Source organism: Cnephaeus nilssonii, assembly GCF_951640355.1.
Source record: "Cnephaeus nilssonii genome assembly, chromosome: 12".
NCBI classification, from domain to species: Eukaryota; Metazoa; Chordata; class Mammalia; order Chiroptera; family Vespertilionidae; genus Cnephaeus; species Cnephaeus nilssonii.
Window position 1 is genome coordinate 80,999,898 of NC_137083.1, and position 22,715 is coordinate 81,022,612.

The 22,715-nt window shown below is 48.2% G+C and overlaps 1 protein-coding gene across 4 annotated transcripts in view; it reads left to right on the plus strand.

Moving 5' to 3' along the window:
• Nucleotides 1–906: 906 nt before the first annotated feature.
• DNAJB6 (DnaJ heat shock protein family (Hsp40) member B6) overlaps nucleotides 907–22,715 on the plus strand; it is a 59,284-nt gene continuing 37,475 nt past the window's right edge. For 3 of the 4 annotated variants that reach the window (XM_079786112.1, XM_079786110.1, XM_079786113.1), the window contains exons 1-3: nucleotides 907–1,047; nucleotides 16,404–16,496; nucleotides 18,753–18,862. In XM_079786112.1, the coding sequence (XP_079642238.1) occupies nucleotides 16,432–16,496; nucleotides 18,753–18,862 (175 nt within the window). In that variant the 5' untranslated portion in view covers nucleotides 907–1,047; nucleotides 16,404–16,431. The remainder of the gene's footprint in view (nucleotides 1,048–16,403; nucleotides 16,497–18,752; nucleotides 18,863–22,715) is intronic. The other variant, XM_079786111.1, reaches the window with a different exon arrangement.

The window sequence follows — 22,715 nt, forward strand, 5'->3', positions numbered from 1 at the left end:
CTTGTGCTAAGTGGTCATCTGCTAAAACGACATAATACAAGAAGGGTTCAAACATGAGAAATATGCACGATATAAAGCAATCTTTTTTAAAAAGTTATTTTCCAGTTATAGTTGACATACAGTATATCAGTTTCGGGTGGACAACACAATGAGCGACCTTTTGTTTGGAAGTAGGTTAGACTAGTGTCCCTGACGCCGGAGCTGGGATCTGAAGGCCCTGGCCAGCCTGTCGAGTCAGTGGGGTGCCCGCTCAGAGGAGTGAGGATCGGCAGGTGGTTAGTTGAGAAGTGGCTGCGAGCCAGGGCCCGGGCCCAGCCAAGGCAGCACTCAGGGTGCAGAGGCAGGACGCAGCAGCCCTTCATTTCCTAAGGGGCCTGGTTAGGTGCGGAGGGTGCTGTGTCACGCGGGGGGCTGGGGGGAGGGGGGACAGCAGACACCTGGTCCCGGAGCCGAACTCAGACCCGGCCTCTGCACTGAGACCACCGCACTGACTTCCCGGGGCCTGGCGACAGCTTCCAGTCCCACCCCGCTTCCACGGGGTCAGGTCACGGCTTCCATTCCCACTCCGGCTCCCGAGGGTCAAGGTTCATTCTTTAGCTCGGCTCCACCGGCGCATGCTGCGCGCAAGGGTCCCCTGTGGGACCGGTGGTGACGCAGGAGGCGCAGAGGCGGCGGGACACGCGCGTGGCGCCACCCTAACGTCCAGGTGCAGGACCCCGAGACCACCGGCCCTACATCGCGTTTCCGGGCGCCGCCGTCAGGCCCCCGGGGGCGGGGCTCGGCCGGAAGCAGCCCTCCGCGGCCGCAGCGCGGCCCAGCCGCCGAGAACCTTCGGGAAGGCTGGGGCGGGCGGGGCGCATGCGCGGCGTCAGGCCGGGCGGAAGTGGACGCGGCACGCCGCCGCCGCGTGACGCACTTCCTGTTTGTTGTTGGAGAAAGGAGAAAGGAAAGCGCGAGGAGCCGCCGCCGTCACCAGCGCCGCCGCTCAGAAGCCGAAGAGACCGGGCTGCCGCCCCGCCGCCTCCCCGCCGCCGGCTCCGCGTGCTGGTGAGGCCGCGCTGGGGACGGCGGCCGGGGGCCGGGGGCCGGGGCTAGGGTCGGGGCCGGGCGGGCCGGGGGCGGAAGGCCGGCGGGGGCCGGTGTGGGGCCAGGGCCGGAGGGCCGGGCGGCCGGGCGGCCAGGCACGGTTCGGATTCCAGGCCGGTCTCGTCCCGTCTCGGGGTCCCGACCCGCGCCGGCGGTTAGGGGGGACTCGTGCGGGCGGTCGTCCGGGCCCCCGCCCCCGTCCGGCCGGCCGGCGCGGCCGCGTCCTCCCAGGAGCGGCCGAGGGCCTGCGGCGGGAGAGGCCGGCTTCTCGCCTTTTTCTGGCCCTAAAAGGTAGACTCTTGTAAAGCGGGGACGGGGTGCGTGTGACCGCGGCGCACCGAGGGCGGGCGGGGCGAGGGGACGCTTCCAGAATTCTCCGGCTTCTGAAAAGTTTGTCCCTGAGCACAACGCCGGTTTCACTTCTCGGTACCGCGGCTTATGTAACTGAAGCTTGTACCATTTTTGCCCAAGTATGGGAAGGACGCAGGGGGTACAAAGGGGACACTGTCGCCTCGGAAAAGGTTCTCGGAGCCCGTGCTGGTGCAGGTCAGACACGCCACCCTCGTTCTCCGCCCGCTGGCTTTACCGCCGGAAGGAAGCCGGGGGAAAGGTCACACCGCCCCCCCCCCGGGGGCTGCCCCGGGGCGAGGAGGCCGCCGCGCTCCCTGCGGTTCAATATTTGCATTTCAGCTGTGGATTCCTAGGGAGATTTTGTGACTAGGATCTTTTAAAGCAGCTGATTGAAAAGTTCAATGACCAAAAGAGGGTGTCATCGTAAGAAACGTTCAGACTTGTAGAGAATTTTTATGAGTTTACTTGAGCCAAACTGATGACAATTGCTGGAGCAAAAACCTCAACAGATTGAGAAAATGTTCCGGAGAATGGCAGTGTTGCACCTTATTTTTTTATACATTAAAATCAAAAGAGATATAATTGGGTTACTTGAAATCCATTGGTCATAGATTAGGAAGGTGGGAGAAAGCAAAGTGGGGAAACCATGGGTTGCATAAAAAATAAAATGATATACTTTTTACCTAGGTGGGTACGGGATAGTTAACAGCCAACAATTGACTGGTTAATAGTAACAACGAGGGGATTTGTGGCCTATGCTCTGGTCGGTGCGTGCGCTTGGAGGGGACCAGAGAAAAAAGAAATTAGGTATTGCAATGGCTTGTTGACCAAGTTTTTTATCCTAGATGCAAAAAGACAACACCGGCTGAGTTAAGGTGAAGATTATTAGTGCCCGGCCGGCGTTGTTCAGTGGTTGAGCATCGACCTATATGAACCAGGAAGTCACCATCCAATTCCGGTTGGGGCGGGTTGGGGGCTTGATCCCCTTGTCCAGGGGTGCAGGAGGCAGTCAATGATTCTCATCATTGATGTTTCTATCTCTCCTCCCTTTTTCTCTGAAATCAATAAAGAAATACTAAAAAAAAATTATTAGGGAAAAAGACTGCCCTAGGCCATGACTACCCACCAATAACTGCTTTTAGTTAAAAAGTTTTAATTTCTCTGAGTTTGTAAGGCCGCCACATAGGCCTCCCCTGAGATTGTCAGGTTTAGTATGTGGCCTCAGTCCACAAGGGAAAGATAAACCCGTAATTTGAAATATGTTTGGTGACTCTCCTTTAGGTGTGATCACAGTTCTTAAAAAAGAATTGTGAAGATAAAAAATGTTTAAGGAACTACATGCTGTTCTCCCCCATCTACCTAGTTCACCCACCCCCAGGTTCTCTGGGAAGTTTCATCCAACTTTTCTTGTTTCCAATGATATTTCGGCTGCTGTGGGGTTAGGGCTCTGTGCATTCTGATGAAAAGGTGAGTGCACCTTTATTTACAGCTGATGAGCTGGGGTTCTTTTGGATTATGCAGAACATGCATTTGGGGAGGTGTAGAAGACAGGAAGTGGGAGGGGAAGAAATGGGCTGAGTGTGGAGCTGAAGATGAGAAAGTGGGGGGATTCAGAGTCTTTAAAAATGTCAGAGTTCAGTGTTCTCTTCAAAATGTTCTTTTGGATTTGAAAACTGTATTTGGGAGGTATTTCTGGCTGCAGGACAGGGTGGGGAGTGTTGAGTAATACTCTGAACTGGGTGCTGGTGAGGGAACTTGTCTGATACCTGCAGCTAAGAGTCATAGAATAGCTTTTCCTGTTGAAGCCATCCATTTTTAAGTGGTAGAACCAAAAATATTTTCTTTTGGATAGTTTCAAATCTACAGTTGTAGTGGTCACCACTATCAACAGTTTTCTACCTAGCAAACTCAAAAACCAGGTTTGGTCTATGAGGGGTGTGTGTGTGTGTGTGTGTGTGTGTGTGTGTGTTTTACAACTTCAGAGGGCACTTTAAAACTTGGCAAATATTTTAAATTCATTTTTTTCCGGTCTGTGTAATCCTCACCATGTCACCTTAGTGGTGTGACTGGTTCCTTCCTTGGGGGTAAAGGTCAGCTGCTATGTTGGTTAATTCTTCTGGGTGATTGCACAGCACTTCTGGTGGCTGTGCTGAGCAGTAAGTGAGCAGGATCAGCCCTTGTACGTTGATATTTTAACAGGGTTTAAAAAACCCTTTATTTCTTTTTGCCTTTTCAGTTCCTAGGAAATGAGTCTAGAATTTAGGATGCTGGTGTGTTAAAAAATTGGTTGGATTTTAAATTTGTCCAGGACACCACCTCGTGGTGCAAGGCAGGTAACTGCAGGCTTATTAGTAAACTAGGATGGAGGGTTAGTGACAAGATTGAACAAATTCTGTAGTTTCTCTTTGAATAGAATTTGGGAGAACTTCAAACTTGAAAAAAAAGGGGCTAAATAAGAACAAGTTGGCGAAGATAAGAACAGTGCTAGAAATGGAAAGACAATTTTAAAGCCTAGTTGGAAAAATGACACTGCAAAAATTTGATGATTTTCTTAGGTTTTGATTATAAAGTGTTTTTCCAAACTTTGTATTTTTAAAAATATCTTTATTCTTGAAAGTATTACACATGTTCCCTTTTCCCCCACTGACCCCTTCTTGCCTGCCTGCCCCCCATAAGCTTTGTATTTTTAGGGGGACTTAAAATTACAGCTGACCCCTTTTGTTTTCATAGCCTACCTAAGAAGTAAATTTAAAGAACCTTTTTAAGGAGTGGAAATTAACTTCTGAAAAATACAAGTAGTTACATTTCTAAGGTTTACAGTATATGTCTAAGTAGAGAAGGTTCTGTCATGTCATTTACTGTTGGTACCTTATTTCAGAAGCTTTATCTTATCTAGGCATGACTTGGTTTTCTCACATTTTTTTACCTTATATAAAACTTGTAAGAAATTGTTGCCATTGTAAATGAAAAACAATGGCAACTGTTGCTTATGGCTGCGAGGCTGTAGAACTATTAGTATATCCAAATACTCCAGCTTTGTTAGGGTGCTGATAATCTTCGGTCCATTCTGTATGGGGCTGTTTCTGCTTAGTTTATTCATTTGTTTTGGTTTTTAGATTACACATATAAATGAAATCCTTTGGTGTTTGTCTGACTTATTCCCCCCTCCTTTTTAGTATTTTTTAAAAAATTGATTTCAGAGAGGAAGGGAGAGGGAGAGAGAGACAGAAACATCAATGATGAGAGAGAATCATTGATTGGCCGCCTCCTGCACCCCCTCCACTGGGAATCGAGCTTTCAATCTGGGCATGTGCCCCTAACCAGAATCGAACCTGGGGTCCCCTTAGTCCGACGCTCAGTCCACTGAGCCAAACCACTAGGGCACTTACTTCTTAGCACAATACACACTAACTAGGTCCTTACATATCACAAATGGCAACAATTTCATTATGGCTGAGCAATTTTTCATTGTATGTCTGCACTACTGGATCTATTCATCTCTGGGTGGAAACCTAGATTGTCCAGGCTCAGGCTCAGTTGCAAGTGTCAGTTGTCTTTGGAAGAGTGATTTCCTCAAGGAAGAATGTGGTTTTGTGCCCTTTAAAATTCTCACCCTACCTTTCCCCCAGAGGCATTTAGAGTTTGCCTTGTGTTTGTGTGCGGTGCTGGGCAACCCTGTGCATTCCTCAGGCTAGGCCTTGATGTTGTGTTCCCCGCGCCTGTAGCATTGTCCCAGCCAGAGTGCTCAGAAAGTGCTGGCTGAATTGGATCCTTCTACTTGCTTTGTTTGCATTCTGATTCCTGTTCTGCAGTTAGCAGTGGGATCCAGAGTTTAGGAAAGTTGGAAAAATATACACATAGCATACAATTTAAGTTCACAAGTACTAGAGACAGTGTTTGCCAGGTCTGTGTTCTATTTTATTTTAATGAAAGGAATCTAATAGGTGACGCTGGTGTCCATCTTGAGTCATAAAGGAAAAACTTACGCGTTTTAGGAAAGCTCTAAGGGGGTATTAGGTTAAGAACAAAATATTTAAGTGGATGGCCTGTTGGTTTCTGCCACCTGTGGACTTGTTCTAGGAAGTCATCAGAAATGAAGGACACCTGGGCAGCTGCTCCAGCTTGGCCAGTTTCTTTTAAACTTCTTGCCTGCTTCCATTCCAGTAGTATTGTAACCAGTTAGTTTGATGCCACAACATGAATTAAATACTTAAAAAAAATATTTTACTTAAAATTGCCTATTTTTTTGGGTTAATAGCAGTAATATGTATTTGATTAGCCATTTTTTAAGCTAAAGATAGGGACTGTGTCCAGTGGACATTACGACCTTTTGAATCATTACTTACAACAAGGTAGGTGTAGCCTGCAGGTGGTTAACAGAGAAAGGCTTTCTGGAAGAAGGATCCTTCCCCTGCTTCACTTCCAGTTTCAGAATGGAGTCCTACGGATTGGAAAGGAGTAAGGAGTTGGTGCTGTTTTTGCAAGCAGAGTAAGGTTTCTTTGATTCTAGAGGGAGAGATTGGAGAAAGGTCTTGAGGGTGGAAAGATACGGTCAGTTTTGTTCAGTAACACCTCATTATGTGAATGACCAAGACAGAGTAGCAGAACGCCTCAGGATGTGGAGGTGTCTGAGGAGTTCAGGGAACTCTGCCAGGCTGCCCAGACTGGTATATTAGTAACAATTGTGTTGGGCACATATTGTATTTTTTTGTTTCGTTAAGAACATGGAGGGGACGGACACGGACACGGACACGACCACCGACTGTTCGTCGTGGCTCAGTCATGAACCTGAAGGTCATGGTTCGATTCCTGGTCAGGGTACAAGTCCAGGTTTGGGGTTTGATCTCCAGTGTGGGGCATGCAGGAGGCAGCCCCCTGATGATTTCTTTCTCATCATTGTAGTTTCTACCTCTCCCTCCCTCTCCTTTCCTCTCTGAAATCAATAAAAATATATTAAAAAAAAATGAACACGGGAGGCATGAAGGTAACCAACAGGTTAGGGATTCTGTACAGTGCTTTTCTAGTACTTCAGTGATAACACAGGAATAGCACTTAGTGATGGCGGTTTTGTTGGGGGATTTAGGCACTTTTTTTCTCTCAGTGACTTAACCTTTTGCACTCGGATGTCGAGTGTGACTCGACATGGTTAGCATCGGTAGCAGCTCTTTTTATACTCTTTGAATGTATCAATTTGAAATTTAAAAAAATCCATATAAGTTTGTATGAAAAGAAACTCCAGGTTTTTTAAAATATATTTTATTGATTTTTTACAGAGAGGAAGAGAGAGGGATAGAGAGTTAGAAACATGGATGAGAGAGAAACATTGATCAGCTGCCTCTTGCACACCCCCTACTGGGGATGTGCCTGCAACCAAGGTACATGCCCTTGACCGGAATCGAACCTGGGACCCTTGAGTCCGCAGGCCGATGCTCTATCCACTGAGCCAAACTGGTTTCGGCAAGAAACTCCAGTTTTTTATTCTACTGCCGCGCTTTGTAAAATCTGGGGTATTTAAAAAATTAAATCCTGAGTAGAATAAAGGAATTGAGAAAAAAGCAAGCGAGTGCTGCCGAGACTGGTTTGGCTCAGTAGATAGAGCATTGGCCTGCGGACTGTAAGGTCCCAGGTTCGATTCCGGTCAAAGGCATGTACCTTGGTTGCGGGCACATCCCCAGTAGGGGGTGTGCAGGAGGCAGCTGATCGATGTTTCTCTCTCATCGATGTTTCTGACTCTCTGTCCCTCTCTCTTCCTCTCTGTAAAAAAATAAATAAAAAAATAAATAAATATATATATATATAAAAAGCAAGCGAGTGCAAAGGGCTAGACTTATTTTACACAGAATTCTACCTTCAGGAACTCTAATGATAAAGCATTTAAATGTGATAGCAATTTAATTCACCTGTAGAGGAGATATGCCAGCTGATAGAGCTCTGGGAGTCAGAACTTCTATGCCAGGCGTTGATGCGATGGTCCACACCTGCTACAGTGCAGGCACCAGGAGGGAAGTGGGTGTGTGCACTCCAGCCTTCCCCTGACTGAGCGTCTTGGGTACTGTGTGTGCACCCTGGCTCATCATCATATTTGTGACTAGAGGCCCCGTGCAGGAAATTTGTGCATGGGTAGGGTCCCTAGGCCTGTCCGGTGCTCAGGGGCCTTCCAGCTTCTGGCTGCCTGCCAGGGCCTTCCTCCATTCCGAGCTGCCCCCTTAGTGGTTAGCGCACATCTAGCGAGCAATCAAACTTTGTTCTCCCCAGGGACAATTTGCATATTAGCCTTTTATATATATAGATACCTGTTTGGAGAATGCGAGTGTTGAATGGGTAGCAGTGGACCCTAGGAGTTAGAGGGGTGGTTGTTGACTAGCAGATTGGGAAGAGAAGCGCTTCCTGCTTGGTGGGGTCAGCTCTGCTGTGAGGACAGACTTCTCTGCCCCAGCAGTCTGAGGCTGAAGTAGAACTCAAGGGAAAACCAGTCGTGCTCATTGTGGGGACGGTGAATGGCTGCGGGCATCTCCTTGAGGGGAGACTAGATTAGGGTTTGTAGAACCTAGCAGTTACTGGTGTGCAGTCACATTTTACTGCTTTGCTAATTGGGCTTGGTTACTGAAAATTCATCTTGTTTAGTGGACAAGAGGCTCTGTTTTGCTTTCCAGGTGACTGCAAGGTGCTTGTTTCAGATGCAGATGCATAGGCTAACATGCTATTGGGTGAAAGAGCCTTTTTTCAAATGGGCCTAGGAACCCTCCTTTACACAAGTTCATGCGCATTACTAATCAGTGTTTAGTTTGTGCTTGGTAGGTTGTGCTTGTACAGGCTCCTGTGTTCTTGGAGCCCAGGCCCACAGTACTCACCCTTGCAGATTGTGGGCCTGGTCTGTTCTGGCCCTGAGCCCTTTCAGAGCCCTGAGTTGCTCTCAGTAATGTCGGTAGAAGCAGTATATTGACTTAACACTCTTTTCCCGGCCCTAACAACATGTGACATCCAGTGGGCATCCCCATGTCAAAGGCTGATGAGTAGACACAGTTAATGCTTGGGTTCCACTGGTCCCAACAAAGCCTTTGTAAGGTTTGGTTAAAAAAATTTTTTTTCAGAAAGGCCAACAGCTAGATGGAAAATGGACACGACCAGCAAGCAGTTTGCAGGAAGCACTTGAACATGAGGAGGAATTGCAGGACAGTCAGATCAGGCCCAGGTCAGTAATGGTTTCTGAGGGCCAGGAATTTCAGGCTAACAGTACTGGCCAGAATGGGAATTAGTGCAATCTCTAGACCGCAGGTAGGCAGTCTTTTTAAAAAATTATGTGTACATTTTAAAAAGTTTATTTTTGGAGAGAGGAAGGGAGATGGGGGTGGGGTGGAGGAGGAGAGAAATATGAATGTGAGCAGATCATCCTGCATGCCCCTTACTAGGGATTGAACTCGTATGTGCCCTGACTGACCTGGGAATGGAACCCACAACCTTTGGGTGCATGAGATGATGCCCAACCAAGTGAGCCAGGGCTATGTTTACATTTTTTGATGCATACATTTCTACAGCTTACCTATAGTGTTGAGAGGGCAGCTTGCACTGGAGCGCCTAGGTCGGTCTGTCTGGGCTCCTTACTCCCCATTGCTGTAATCTAGACTGGATATCCCGCACCTGGGCTTCAGGGTTCCCGTTTCTCCAGGGAGAAAGGAGGACAGACATAAAAGCACATTTCAGATAGTGACCAAAGAATTGACCCCCAGGCCAGTAGGTGTAGTGATGGTTTCCGTAGAAGTCCTGAGAGAGAATTAATTGACTAATGGAGTGAAAAGGTTATGGTGATAGGCAGCAAGAACAGGTCAACCCGAATATTCATTAATTTGCTAAAGCCTTCCAAAGAGGAAAACCTTTGGAAGACTTAGGGCCTATAAACCCTTTGTGCACCACTGTTAAGGTCACCGAGTACAGCACATACTTAAATGGCCATTGATGCACAGATGGGCCTTTAACAAAATATATGTTTTTATTGATTTCAGAGAGGGAGGGAGAGAGAGTGAGAGAGAGAAAAACAATGAGAATCATTGATCGGCTGCCTCCTGCACACCCCCTACTGGAGATCGAGCCCACAACCCTGGCATGTGCCCTGACCTGGAATTGAACTGTGACCTTCTGGTTCATAGGTTGATGCTCAACCACTGAGCCACACCGGGTGGGCTAAAAACATTTAAAAAACTACAGTGTCATGTGTGATGAGTATGACTGTTATAATGGAGGCATGTATAAGATAGAGTCCACATAAGGAAAGGTACACGGTGCTTGGGGAGGCATTCCAGGCAGGAGGAGGATCAGAGCATTGCCTTGTCTGGAGTCCGCAGGTGGTGGAATCCTTTTACACCCAGGAAGGTGTGGGAGGAGTGGGGTGTTGATTCTCTGCAGAAGAGTCTGTCCCTGGAAGGTGCCATGTGTAGTAGTTTTGAGAGTACACTAAGGAAGTTTATTTTAATAATTTCACATTGTTGCAGTAAAAATAACTAGCATTTGTAATATGTGACTTTTGTGGGTCTTACAGTGTGTCCATCAACAAATAAATTTTTTTAAAATGTAAAGAATAGTAAGGGAGATAAGCATGTAGAGGAAGAATTAGACTAGAAATTGGTAAAACCTACTAAACTGTAGGGAATTGTTGGAGGGTTTGAATAACTGACTTGCCTAATGTGTGGTGTGAGTTGTTTGGCAGTGGTGTGCCTGACAGATGTGAGGGTCTAAACCAGGGCATGGGAAGCTGCTGATTAACAGGTAATTGGTTATGGAGGTTGTGGGGAAGGGTAGATCTTAGGCATGCCTCGGTTTCTGATGTGGTCAGCTGCATGAGTGGGGTGACGTGGATGTCACGCAGAGTATAGGAGATCCTGGTGGGGTGTGTCTAGCATAGGAGCTATGGTTAGGAGGCTTCAGACCATTGGCGTAGGAAGTGAAGATTGCGTAGTTGGGTTAATTGCTCCCATATTTGTTATTACCTGTTGCCCTTGTTCTTTGTTGCTGTTTTTGTCTTACACCTTTTTTCTGCCTTTTGGGCTTTAATCGAACATTTTATATGATTATACTAGAGGCCCGGTGCACGAAATTCGTGCACAGAGGGGGGGTTGTCCCTCAGCCCAGCCTGTACCCTCTCCAATCTGGGACCCCTCAAGGGATGTCTGACTGCCCGTTTAGGCCCAATGGATCGGGCCTAAACGGGCAGTCGGACATCCCTTTCACAATCCAGGACTGCTGGCTCCCAACTGCTTGCCTGCCTGCCTTCCTGCCTTCCTGATTACCCCTAATCGCTTCTGCCTGCCAGCCTGATCACCCCCTAACCACTCTGCTGCCAGCCTGTTTGCCCCCAACTTCCCTCCTCTGCCGGCCTGGTTACCCCTAACTGCTCTCTCCTGCAGGGTTGATCACCTCCAACTGCCCTCCCTTGAAGGCCTGGTCCTTCTCAACTGCCCTCCCTTGCAGGCCGGGTGCCTTCCAACTGCCCTCTCCTGCTGGCCATCTTGTGGTGGCCATCTTGTGTCCACATGGGGGCAGGATCTTTGACCACATGGGGGCAGCTATATTGTGTGTTGCAGTGATGATCAATCTGCATAGTACTCTTTTATTAGATAGGATAGAGGCCTGGTGCAGGGGTGGGGGCCAGCTGGTTTGCCCTGAAGGGCGTCCCGGATCAGGTGGGGGTTCCCTTGGGGTGTGGGGTGGCCTGAGCAAGGGGCCTGTGGTGGTTTGCAGGCCAGCCAACCCCCTGGCAACCCAAGCAGAGGCCCTGGTATCTGGAATTTATTTTCCTTCTACAACTGAAACTTTGTAGCCTGGAGCAGAGCCAAGCCTGGGCTCCCTCCGAGGCAGGCAGCCATTTGTGTTGGGGTTATAATTGAAACTTTGTTGCCTTAAGCGGGTGGGCCCGGCCAGGGTGTGCGGAAAGCTTTGCTTCCCCTGTTGCCGGCGGCAACCCTGGCCTGCTCTCTCAAGCTCCATTCTGCCGCCATTTGTTTGAATTTGTTTACCTTCTATAATTGAAACTTTGTAGCTTGAGTGGAAGCTTAGGCCTGCAACGGCTGGCAGAAAGCTTGGCTTCCTCTGTTACCTGGGAAACCTTGCTCTTTGTGGCTGTAGTCATCTTGGTTTGGGTTAATTTGCATACTCGCTCTGATGGGATGGTGGGTGTGGCTTGTGGGTGTGTCGGAGGTATGGCCAATTTGCATATTTGTCCATTACTAGATAGGATTTTTTGTCATTAGTATTTGTTACACAGGCAGACCCTGGAGATACCAGGGGTATCAGTAAGGTGACCACCACAGTAAAGGGAGCGTAATCTTTTTGCTGGTGGAGGGTCTTGCTTTTAGCTTACAAAAAACACATCTGTGAAGTGCAGTGACGTGAAACAGCATGATGAAATGGGCTTCTAAAACTTCTACGTGGTTATCAGTTTGCACCAATGGAGGGTACATGGACGGAACACTAGCTTCCTTCAAAGTATCTTCTAAAAGCAGATATTCCTAATTCCTCCCTCCCTGCCCATCATTGTCATTCATTTCACTTACAAGCATATGGACGCACACAAGCCTGTATAATCGAATAATTATTATTATGCTGGCCAATTAGGAATAAAAAAAGATTTTACTTTTTTGTTATCCTCAACTGAGGGTATTTTTTCCATTGCTTTTCAGAGAGAGTGGAAGGAAGGAGGGAAGGATGGAAGGAGGGAGGGTCAGACAGACAGACATCGATGTGAGAGACTGGTTGCTTCTCGCATAAGCCCTGACCAGGAGTGAGGAGGGAACCCGCAACCTAGGTATGTGCCCTTGACCCAGGAATCAAACCCGAGACCCTTCAATGCTCAGGCCAATGCTCCAACCACTAAGCAACACTATCCAGGGTGAAAGATATGTTATTTTCATGCACTTATTCTTTTTTTTTTTAATACCGTATTTTCCGGCGTCTAAGACGACTAGGCGTATAAGATTTTCCTGGGTTAAAAAGTAGTCTTATATGCCGGAAAATACGGTAGTCCAATATATCTAATCCATTATATCTAATCCCATCAATATAGTCCAATATACCGTATTTTCCAGCGTATAAAACAACTTTTTAACCCAGGAAAATCTTACACGCCCAGTCATCTTATACGCCGGAAAGTACGGTATATTTTTATTGATTTCAGAGAATAAGGGAGAGGGAGAGAGAGAAAGAAACGTCGGCTGCCTCCTGCATGCCCCACGCGGGACTGAGCCCACAACCTGGGCATGTGCCCTGACCGGGAATCAAACCGGGACCTCCTGGTTCATAGGTCGACACTCAACCACTGAGACACACCCTCAGGACTCATGTCCTTTTGACATGGCTGTACTGGTTTGTTTTGACTTATTTTTAATTTTTCATTTTGAAATATCTTAGATTTACAGAGGCATTGTAAGGATGGTACAAGGGTTTTCCTGTGTGCCTTTCACCCAGCTTTCCTTACACCAGCTTATGTGAGAAATTAGCATTGCTACTGGACTGTTGACTACAGACTGTTTACATCCCATCAAGTGTTAATGACCTTTTCCTGCTCCAGGAGCCAGATGGCATTTAGTGGTCTATTCTTAGTCACCTCCATGCTGGTACACGTCTCAGTCATTCCTTGTATCTCTTGACCAGGCCTGTAATTTTTGCAGCTTCTTTCCTTTCTTGCCTGACCCATGTCCTAGGCTCTTGTATCTCTTCTGCCCCAGACGTACATGAGCGGGACAGTTAATTTTATTTCATCTACCTTCTCCCCAGTCAAAGGGAGAGACGTTCAGGTGCACACGGTCTGAGACAGTGAGCACCGGAGTCCTGCACTCGCAGGACAGCTGGTTTGTCCAGTGCTGTGGGTGATGCATCTGCTTATCAGTGATCAGCTCACCTCCACTGAGAGGGGAGGGTGTGCTTGAGTCAGCCGGCACCTGCAGTGTGTGAAGGTGGCGATGCTGGTGCCATTGAAGATGGGGAAAAGGGAAGGTGTTTGAGATAGTTTGCTGGACACTAGACAAAGCTGGATTAATTCACTTTGTATATGGGGGTGTAGCGATGGTAATGCTGGTGATATTTCCAGTCATGCAGCTTGGAAGCTCAAGGTAGAATTTACTAGAGAATGACCAGGTGGGACCTGTTGGGTGGCGGTCGACAGTTAGATTTGGTCATGTTCTATTTGAGATGTCTGTCAGACGTCCAGATGGCTAAGGCAAGGAGCTGTCTGTCTGTTAATGTGATGTGCCTAAGAGAGACCTAGGATTGGACATACAATTGGAGAACCATTGCTAAATATATGCTATTTAAATAATGGGAGTGCCCGAGCTTTCCCAGCAGGTCTTTTTGAGGGAAGCGAGCTGGCAGGAAAGGCAGACCAGAGACTGCCTCGACCAGAAAGCCCAGTGTGCTCAGGGCTTTGGAAAGTCACACAGTACAAGCCCGGAAAATGTCTCTTGGGAAGCTAATGGGGGAGGCTGGCTCTTGATTTTAAATAAGAGGATGCTTCAGGTGTTGGGTGGGAGCTGGCCAGGGCTGGACAAGGGATTAGAGAAGGGTCAGCATTGGCAAAATGGGTAGCAGGGTGCGATCGGTCTCACTCAGTTCACTTGAATTTTCTTCATGGGGTGGTCTTCGTTTAGAAAGAATCAAAGCACCAGCATTGGAGGGCTGCCTGTGTCCAATTGACCATGCTCACAGGAGTGCCCGGGGGCAGGAATCTCCCAGGGGGATGGTAGGTGGTTGAGCAATCACGTACTCACCACCTGGTAGGCAAGGCTTTCTTCCACCCATCTTCCCATGGCTGTACCAACTGCCTTGAGGATCTGGCTGCCACAAAACCATAATCATTTGCACAAACGTCGTACTTATTGCAAATATAAGGCGAGCCATTGGGACTTAGAGAACCTGGGTCTGGGCTTTGAAATGGTAGCAAAAATACCTAAGCATGGCCTTGACACACCAGATGACCTCTGCAGTGGGAGCTTTGTGCAGAGGTGTCTCGCTCGTTGTGACAGTGGGCTGGCATCATTCCCTCTCTGTCACTGCTAAGACTGCCCGCAGACCTGCGGCAACAACAGCTCCAAGTGCATGTAGCCAAGTGTATCCTTAGTCTTTTGAGTAAAGCTGAAGGGATGCTGGTTTTCTGCTGCTTTCTGGCTGCTGCTGCACTATTGTGGCTGATGGCCATGTTTTTAATTCCTGAAGATTTCAGGTTGCTGGGCCTCTGGTCATAAGAATGGCTATCTCTTTTGTGGGGAGTCATTTCCAGGTTGGTCTTAACGTTCTCACTGCTGACCACTGTGCTTTGAATGATGTAACTACCAGTGAGAAAAACTTTTATAATAGTTGGCTCACTCCCATATCTTTTGATTGCATTTAAAACAGTTTCCCTAATATCTTATGTTGAACATATTTAAAAAATGGAAAAAACTACAGTGAACAACCTTGGACCCAGACATGCCTTCCACTAACTGTTGTGCCACATTTGGTGTGTGCCTCTCAGCTAGTTGGACTTGAATGCCAGGTTGGAGGAATTACAAGAAAATAGTAACCATATCATCTTCTCCCCCTAATTTGTAATTTAAAAAAATGTATATTTTATTGATTTTTTTACAGAGAGGAAGGGAGAGGGATAGAGAGTTAGAAACATCGATGAGAGAGACACATCGATCAGCTGCCTCTTGCACACCCCCTACTGGGGATGTACCCGCAACCACGGTACATGCCCTTGACCGGAATCGAACCTGGGACCCTTGAGTCCGCAGGCTGACGCTCTATCCACTGAGCCAAACCGGTTAGGGCTAATTTGTAATTTAAAAAAAAAAATATTTTTTTGATGTCAGAGAAAGGGAGAGGGAAAGACAGAAACATTAATGATGAGAGAGAATCATCGATCAGAGCCCGCAACCCAGGCATGTGTCCTGACTGGGAACTTAACTGTGACTTCCTGGTTCACAGGTCAATGCTCAAACCACTGAGTCATGTTGGCTGGGCTAATTGGTAATTTAAAAAACATTGTGGGACTCTACTTGGGAAATACATATTTTACTCTGTTTTTAAAAAATATATTTTTATTGATTTCAGAGAAGAAGGGAGAGGGAGAGGGAGAAACATCTGTGATGAGAGCGAACCATGGATTGGCTACCTCCAGCTCACCCCCTCTTGGGAATCGAACCCGCAACCGGGGCATGTGCCCTTGACCAGAATCAAACCTTGGACCCTTCGGTTCGCAGGCCGATGCTCTATCCACTGAGCCAGACCAGCGAGGGCCATATTTTAGTAATCTAAGTGGCAAATTTGTAGTCTGTTCTGTTACTGAGTTTCTTAAACATTTAATATTTGGAACTTCCATTGGTGTATTTGAGGTTATACATTTTTTTCTGAATTTCATGTTAGTTGTTCACACTGATGGCCCTTAATCAAAGATGGCCCCCCTTTCCCTCCCAGGATGTGGGGAGGCCAAGGTGTGTGGTTCCAAGCTGTGGATCCTCTGGGCGAGGCACTCTTTTTCCTGGTGGCCCCAGTGTGCTGCCCAGTGCCTGACACGGGACGCAAATAAGGGATGAGGCGACAAGCTTCTGAGCATGTTGAGGCGAGAAAGCAGGATGCTCTCCAGGGGCCTGTCAGTTGCTGCTGCTCAGGTGGGCACCATGTCTCTGGAGTTTTATTTCGTTTAGGTTGGCGATTTTCAACTGGTGTGCCGCGAAAACTTTTAGAAATGCAATACCAGCCTATGTAGTCAGGGGCACTGACCTCTTTCTGCTTAGATTGTCAAATAAAAACATGTCAGCAGCCAACACCATAGCCATCCAGTGTGAATGAATCAAAATTATACCTATTTTTTTTGTCAGGTTGGCAAAATATGTTTTGGTGTGCTGCAGAATTTTAGTAATTAGTTTATGTGCCATGAGGTAAAAAAGTTGGGAAATCCGCTGTTCCCTGCCCTGATGTCACTGACCCTGGATTTCTAATAGCAGGACTCGTTCCAACAGCCTGTGAAACATGGTGGATTACTATGAAGTTCTAGGCGTGCAGAGACATGCCTCCGCCGAGGACATTAAAAAGGCGTAAGTAATTGTCTTTCTGAAATCGTCTGTGCGGTTGGACAGTATAACTCTGTATTGCCTATAAAAATGGCATTCAGTGTCGTATAACAGTCATTGTTTGCATGCCCAGATTGGGGGCCGGGGTGGGAGGGAGAGATTAGGTCGCATGGTTTCCTGTGTTTCTTCCCTTGGGGCAGTGGATTCTGTTTCTGCTGGAAGTGTGTCAGAAACTTCCTGAGGATGTGAGATAATCCCAGAGAGCCTGGCATTGGACTTTGAAATGGAGTTGACTTGGCACTTGGGGAGTGTGGTACCACAAGCATCCTGTGGGATCTGAAAATCCCCATTGTTGGGAGACCGCAGCCTGCACCTCTGACTGTGACTTGGATCTAATTCATTCATTAAGATGTTTTGTTGTTGTTTTTGATAATTTTTGTGAGCTATTTTGAGCCAAACTGACGATAATTGTTGGGAAGCAAAATCTTAAGGGATTGAGAAAAATGCTAATTTTTTGAGGGGGGGCGGCGGTAAACATCAATTTGTTCTACTTATGCATTCATTGGTTACTACTTGAATGTTCCCTGAGGAACCCACAACCTTGGCGTATCAGGCTGATGCTCTAACCAACTGAGCCCTCGGCCAGGGCATCATTAGATGTTAACATAAAGGGTTCAGTGCCTGTGAGCATGGGATATCAGGGTCCCAGGGTGACTGAGATACGAATTTAGAAAATGCTAGTACTTTTAAAAGGAACAAGATGTTCCCATTTTGTGTTGTGCAGCTGAAAGAATAAATATTGACAGATTTGATTTAGCCTTATTTATTTTAATATATTTTTATTGATTTCAGAGAGAAAAGGAGAAGGAGAGAGAGAGAATCATTGGTCGGCTGCCTCCTGCACGCCCCCTACTGGAGATTGAGCCCACAACCTGACGTGTGCCCTTGACTGGAATCAACCCAGGACCCCTCAGTCCACAGGCTGACGCTCTATCCACTGAGCTAAACTGGCTAGGGCTAGCCTCATTTATTTTTAATGAAGAAAATTGCAGCCATGGGTGGTGTATGTTCTTAGAACAGTCCATTCTGTGGACTCATCCTTGTTCATGTGAGATGATTGGGAAAACTGTGAGGCTGTCCTCCCCCTGAGAAAACCCTCAGTACTGTGTGTGCTCACAGGCCCTCCTCGTGGTGGCCCCTGCCCCTGCTGCTCAAGCCCAGGACACTGTACACTCCGTAGGCCTTGACTCAACATGCAGTCGAACCTACCTGTGTGGGTGCATTTTCTCATCCTCGCATGGCTTGAATCGGCTCTTCTCTCCAGTTCTCCGAGTGCTCTGTCATTTTTTATGGAGGGCTGAAGCCCTTTAAAGGGTTGGGTCAGCTTCTCCATGATCAGATCCACGAGATGTGAGAATAAAGCGTCATGATAATAACTTGCCACATGTTAAGAGGATTACCAGGTTCTTGTTCTAGTCTTAGATTTTAAAGGGCACCCTCCCTCCCCATTTAATGTCCTCATACTAAGTATATGCTACTTACATTTAGCTAGTATTAGACAGGATTTGTTTGTTTTGTTAATCCTCACGAGAGGATATTTTCCCATTGATTTTTAGAGAGAGTGGAGAGGGAGGGGGAGAGGGAGAAAGAAAGGGGGAAGCATCCATGTGAGGGAGACACATCGATTGGTTGCCTCCCACACATGCCCTGACTGAGGCCAGGGATCAACCTGCAGTCCAGGTACATGCCCTTGATTGGAATTAAACCATTGACCTTTCCATCTGCAGGCTGATGTGCTCTAACCATGGGGAACACCTGCCATGGCAGGATATTTTAAAATTTAAAAAGCATGTGATTTTCATGTTACTTGACCCCTTGGAACTGTGTGACCTTGGCCATAGACTTGCCTCCAAAATGGGATGGCTTTGAGGAAGACATGGACTACATGACTGCTGTGGCTGAGACTGCCTCCCTGTGAGGAACGAGAATGTGAGGGCAGGAGGACAGTCGTACGGCAGCCTTTTAGTGCTCAGTGAGCAGGGCCGTCTCAGCCTCACATCTGAGCCCATGCTGTGCACACTTTGTCCTCGCAAGTTAACACTTTTCTACTGATAGAGATCGGTGTGTATTACGTTCTCTGGGTTTTAGAGCTACTTAATTTGGTTCTGAATGAAAATGGGAGTTTGTAGCTCTGAAGCCATTTTCTTGTCTCATTCTGTTTCAGAGACTATTGGATTTTTGGACTTTGGTTGTGATCAATACCTTTTTACTCTTTTGAAGGTATCGGAAACTGGCATTGAAGTGGCACCCAGATAAAAATCCTGAGAATAAAGAAGAAGCGGAGAGGAAATTCAAACAAGTAGCTGAGGCGTATGAGGTGCTCTCTGATGGTAAGTGACCCCAGGGCAAGACCTCACTGGGCAGTGGGTGCCCAAGAAGACGACTTTCGACTTTCCTCATAAGGTTGGACCCCGGTCGGTCGAGAGCATAGGTATTGAGTGCTAATGGAAGTCAGGTCCATTCGCCTAATTTCATGAGTTATGCTAAAGCTTAGCTGCTAACAAAATCCAGTCCACAGACAGTTCTTGGTGAAGAGGAGACGTGTCTGGGTTCTGGGGTAGTGGAACTCTATAAGGAATCCGGAAAACCACTGGTCAGCCTTGCCAGGAAGCAATACTAGATAACCTAATGTGAGTCAAGGTGGAGGCATTTGAAAGGGTAGAGGCTGATTCACTGACCACGGGGTGGATGCCTGCTCCACGTGGTCTGCATAGGTCAGGGTCACTAATTTTTTTTATTACTAACCTTTTGCACTCGGATGTCGAGTGTGACTCGACACGGTTAGCATCAGTAGCAGCTTGAGAAAAAAGCAAGCGAGTGCAAAGGGTTAAATACTAGAGGCCAGGTGCATGACAATTCAGTCCCTCAGCCCGGCCTGCCTCCTCTCACAGTCCGGGAGCCCTCAGGGGCGGGAGGCGACCCTGCGATCAGGGGAAGGCGATGCCCCATCGCACTTCTGCTTGCCTGGCCGGCTCTGGGTGGCAGGGCAGCCGACATCTGAGGCATGCCTGCGCTTGGGGTGTCAGCTGGGCAGCTGCCATCCAAGGCTTGCCTGTACCTCGGGCCGGCCCTGGGGGGCTGAGGGGACTGGGGGACTATGGAGGTAGGCACACGGAATGGCCGTGTCTGCCTGGGGGTGGGCCCGGCCTTGCAGCGCACCTGAGGGGACTGGGCTGAGGGGACTGGGTGCCACCATTTGTGGCTGTGGGCACTGCCATCTTTGAGGGCGTGACAGTCAATTTAGCATATTCCCTCCTTATTGACTGTGGGTGCCGCCATCTTTGAGGGCGGGACAGTAAATTAGCATATTGCCTCCTATTGGCTGTGGGTGCAGCCATATTTGTGATGGCGTGCAGGTCAATTAGCATATTCCCTCTTTATTAGATAGGATATTTCTTTATTGATTTCAGAGAGGAACGGAGAAGGAGCGAGAGAGAAAAACATCAATGATGAGAGAGAATCATTGATCGGCTGCCTCCTGCACACTCCCTACTGGGGAGTGAGCCCGCAACCCAAGCATGTGCCCTTGGCTGGAATCGAATCTGGGGCTCTTCAGTCTGCAGGCTGACACTATCCACTGAGCCAGGCCGTCTAGGGCTGGGGTCACAATCGAAAGTCATTTTTTATGTTGGGACAAACCCCATTTTACTATCAACCATGTCAGCAGTTACTGATATGGGAGCACCTTGTATCCATTAGTGCCTCCCTTCTTTATTTTAAAGGAAGGCCCAGGCATCTAATTTCACAAGTAACTTGGGTTACTTATGAAAGCACAAGAACACGGATGCCTGTCAGCCATCTACCTGTCAGCCATCTACGCTAATAAAGGGAAACATGCAAATTAACCCTCTCTCTCCTACGCCCACCAGCCAATCAGGAGCAAGTATGCAAATTAACCCAACAAAGATGGTGGTGGCCACGGAGCTGGAGTGAGCAGGAGGCTTGGGTTGCCCCCGGCGATGGAGGAAGCCAAGCTTCCCACCCAACCTGGCTTCCACTCAAGGATGAGCCGGGGGGCCTTTGTCACTGGGGACGTGGCCAGCCTGCAAACGGCCATCAGTCCCTCACCCAGGCTGGCCACGCCCCTCCAGTGGGGACCCTCACCCCATGGGGGTGTGGCCGGCCTGCAAACCACCACAGGCCCCTCGCCTGGGCCGTCCCATGCCCCAAGGGAACCCCCACCCTGATCTGGGACACCCTTCAGGGAAAACCAGCTGGCCCCCACCTGTGCACCAGGCCTCTATCTATACTAATAAAAGGGTAATACGCTAATTAGACTGGGAGACCTTCCAGGAGACCTTCCGGACGTTCTTCTGAACAAAGCCATGGTGGCAGGACCGAGGTAGAGGTGGTTAGAGGCCAAGAAGGGAGGGCAGTTGTAGGTGATCAGGCCAGGATGGGACGGCAGTTGTGGGTGATCAGGCCGGTGGGGGGGGCTGGTGGGGGTGACCAGGCATTTGGGGGGTGAGCAGACAAGCAGGGGGGCCAGTTGGGGGTGAGCAGGCCACAGGGGCGTAGTTGGGGGCGAGCACACTGGCACGGCGGGGGGGCAGTTGAGGGTGTCAGGCTGGCGGGGGGGGGGGGTCAGTTGGGGGTGAGCAGACAGGCAGGCAGGCAGGTGAGCAGTTAGGAGCCAGCAGTCCCGGATTGCGAGAGGGATGTCCAACTGCCGGTTTAAACCCGATCCCTGTAAACTGGCAGTAGGACATCCTTCGAGGGGTCCCAGATTGGAGAGGGTGCAGACCAGGCTAAGGGACATCCTCCCCCTCCCCCCGCATGAGTTTCGTGCACCAGGCCACTAGTCATTATATAATGCAGCATTAAGGTCTTAAACTGATGGTCCAGCTTTTGAGCTGAACTAACATGAACACAGGGGACCTGTGTCTCTTTTGTGGGTTTCTTAGGCCAGGAACATTAGACAGTGAGTATTGAGCTCAAACTCGAAATTCGCAGAAAGAGGATCTTTAAACCCCCGTTAAAACTTCATTGCCCTCTTTTTATTTTTCAGAGAGGAAGGGAGAGTGATAGGCAGAAACAGACTGACCCCACAACTCGGCATGTGCCCTGTCGTTTAACTACTGAGCCACACCGGCCAGGCCTCTTTTTTAAAAAAAAATTTTTTTTAAACAGTTGATTTTTAGCCCTAGTTGGTTTGGCTCAGTGGGTAGGGTGTCGGCCTGCAGACTGAAGGGTTCCAGGTTTGATTCTGGTCAGGGGCACATGCCCGCTTGCAGCATTGATTCCCCAGTAGGGGTCGTGCAAGAGGCAGCTGATCAATGATTCTCTTTCATCATTGATATTTCTCCCTTCCCCTCCCTGAAATCAATAAAAAAAATAATCCCCTCCTCTCCCCCCCCAGCAAATTGACTTTTAGAGACAGGAAGGGAGAGAGAGAAACACAGATGAGAGAGTTACATTGATTGGCTGCCTCCTACCAGGAACTGAGCATGCAACCTAGGTATGTGCCCTGACTGGGACTCGAATCGGCGACCTGTTGGTGCATGGGTCGAGGCTCAACCACTGAGCCACACCAGCCGAGCTTGTTGCTCCCTTTTTTTTTTTTTTTTTTATGGAGTGTGCAATTTTCATGGTCTCTTATGCAGCCTTGAACCCCAGCCAGGCTGCTGGGAGTCCCCTTCACAGGTACAGCTATTGTTCTTAGCAGGACTCTGGTTCCCAAACCTGGCTGGGAGTGGTTTGCTCCTGTGCCTGGCTTCCCCACAGCCCTGCATTTCACTGCACCGTTTTGGAGAACACGTGGTGGTGCATCAGAAGAACCTACAGGGTTGCTGTGTAAATAGGGCTACATTGTCATTCCTTTCATTCTAGAAGGTAATGAGGACAGGAAAGTTGCATGTCTGGAAAGGCTTGGCTAGGTTGTAGGTCAGGGCAGGTTCCTTTTCTTGCTTTCAGTTCCTACCATCACTTCTAGGAATCATTTTGTTACTTGGTGATATGATGTAATGTAGCACACGTGGTCTCTCTGGGTGGTAAAGTGAAATATTGAATGTTTATAATCACGTTATAAACTTCATAATTATTAGTTATCTGAGTATGGAGAGCTGTACTTAGATTTTCCCTGTACCCCCCTTGTCATTTAAAGTAAGCTGGTCCCAACTCCTTATCACTAATAGTGAACACAGAACTGTGTTTTTGACTTGCAACTTGGAAAACTTTATCTAT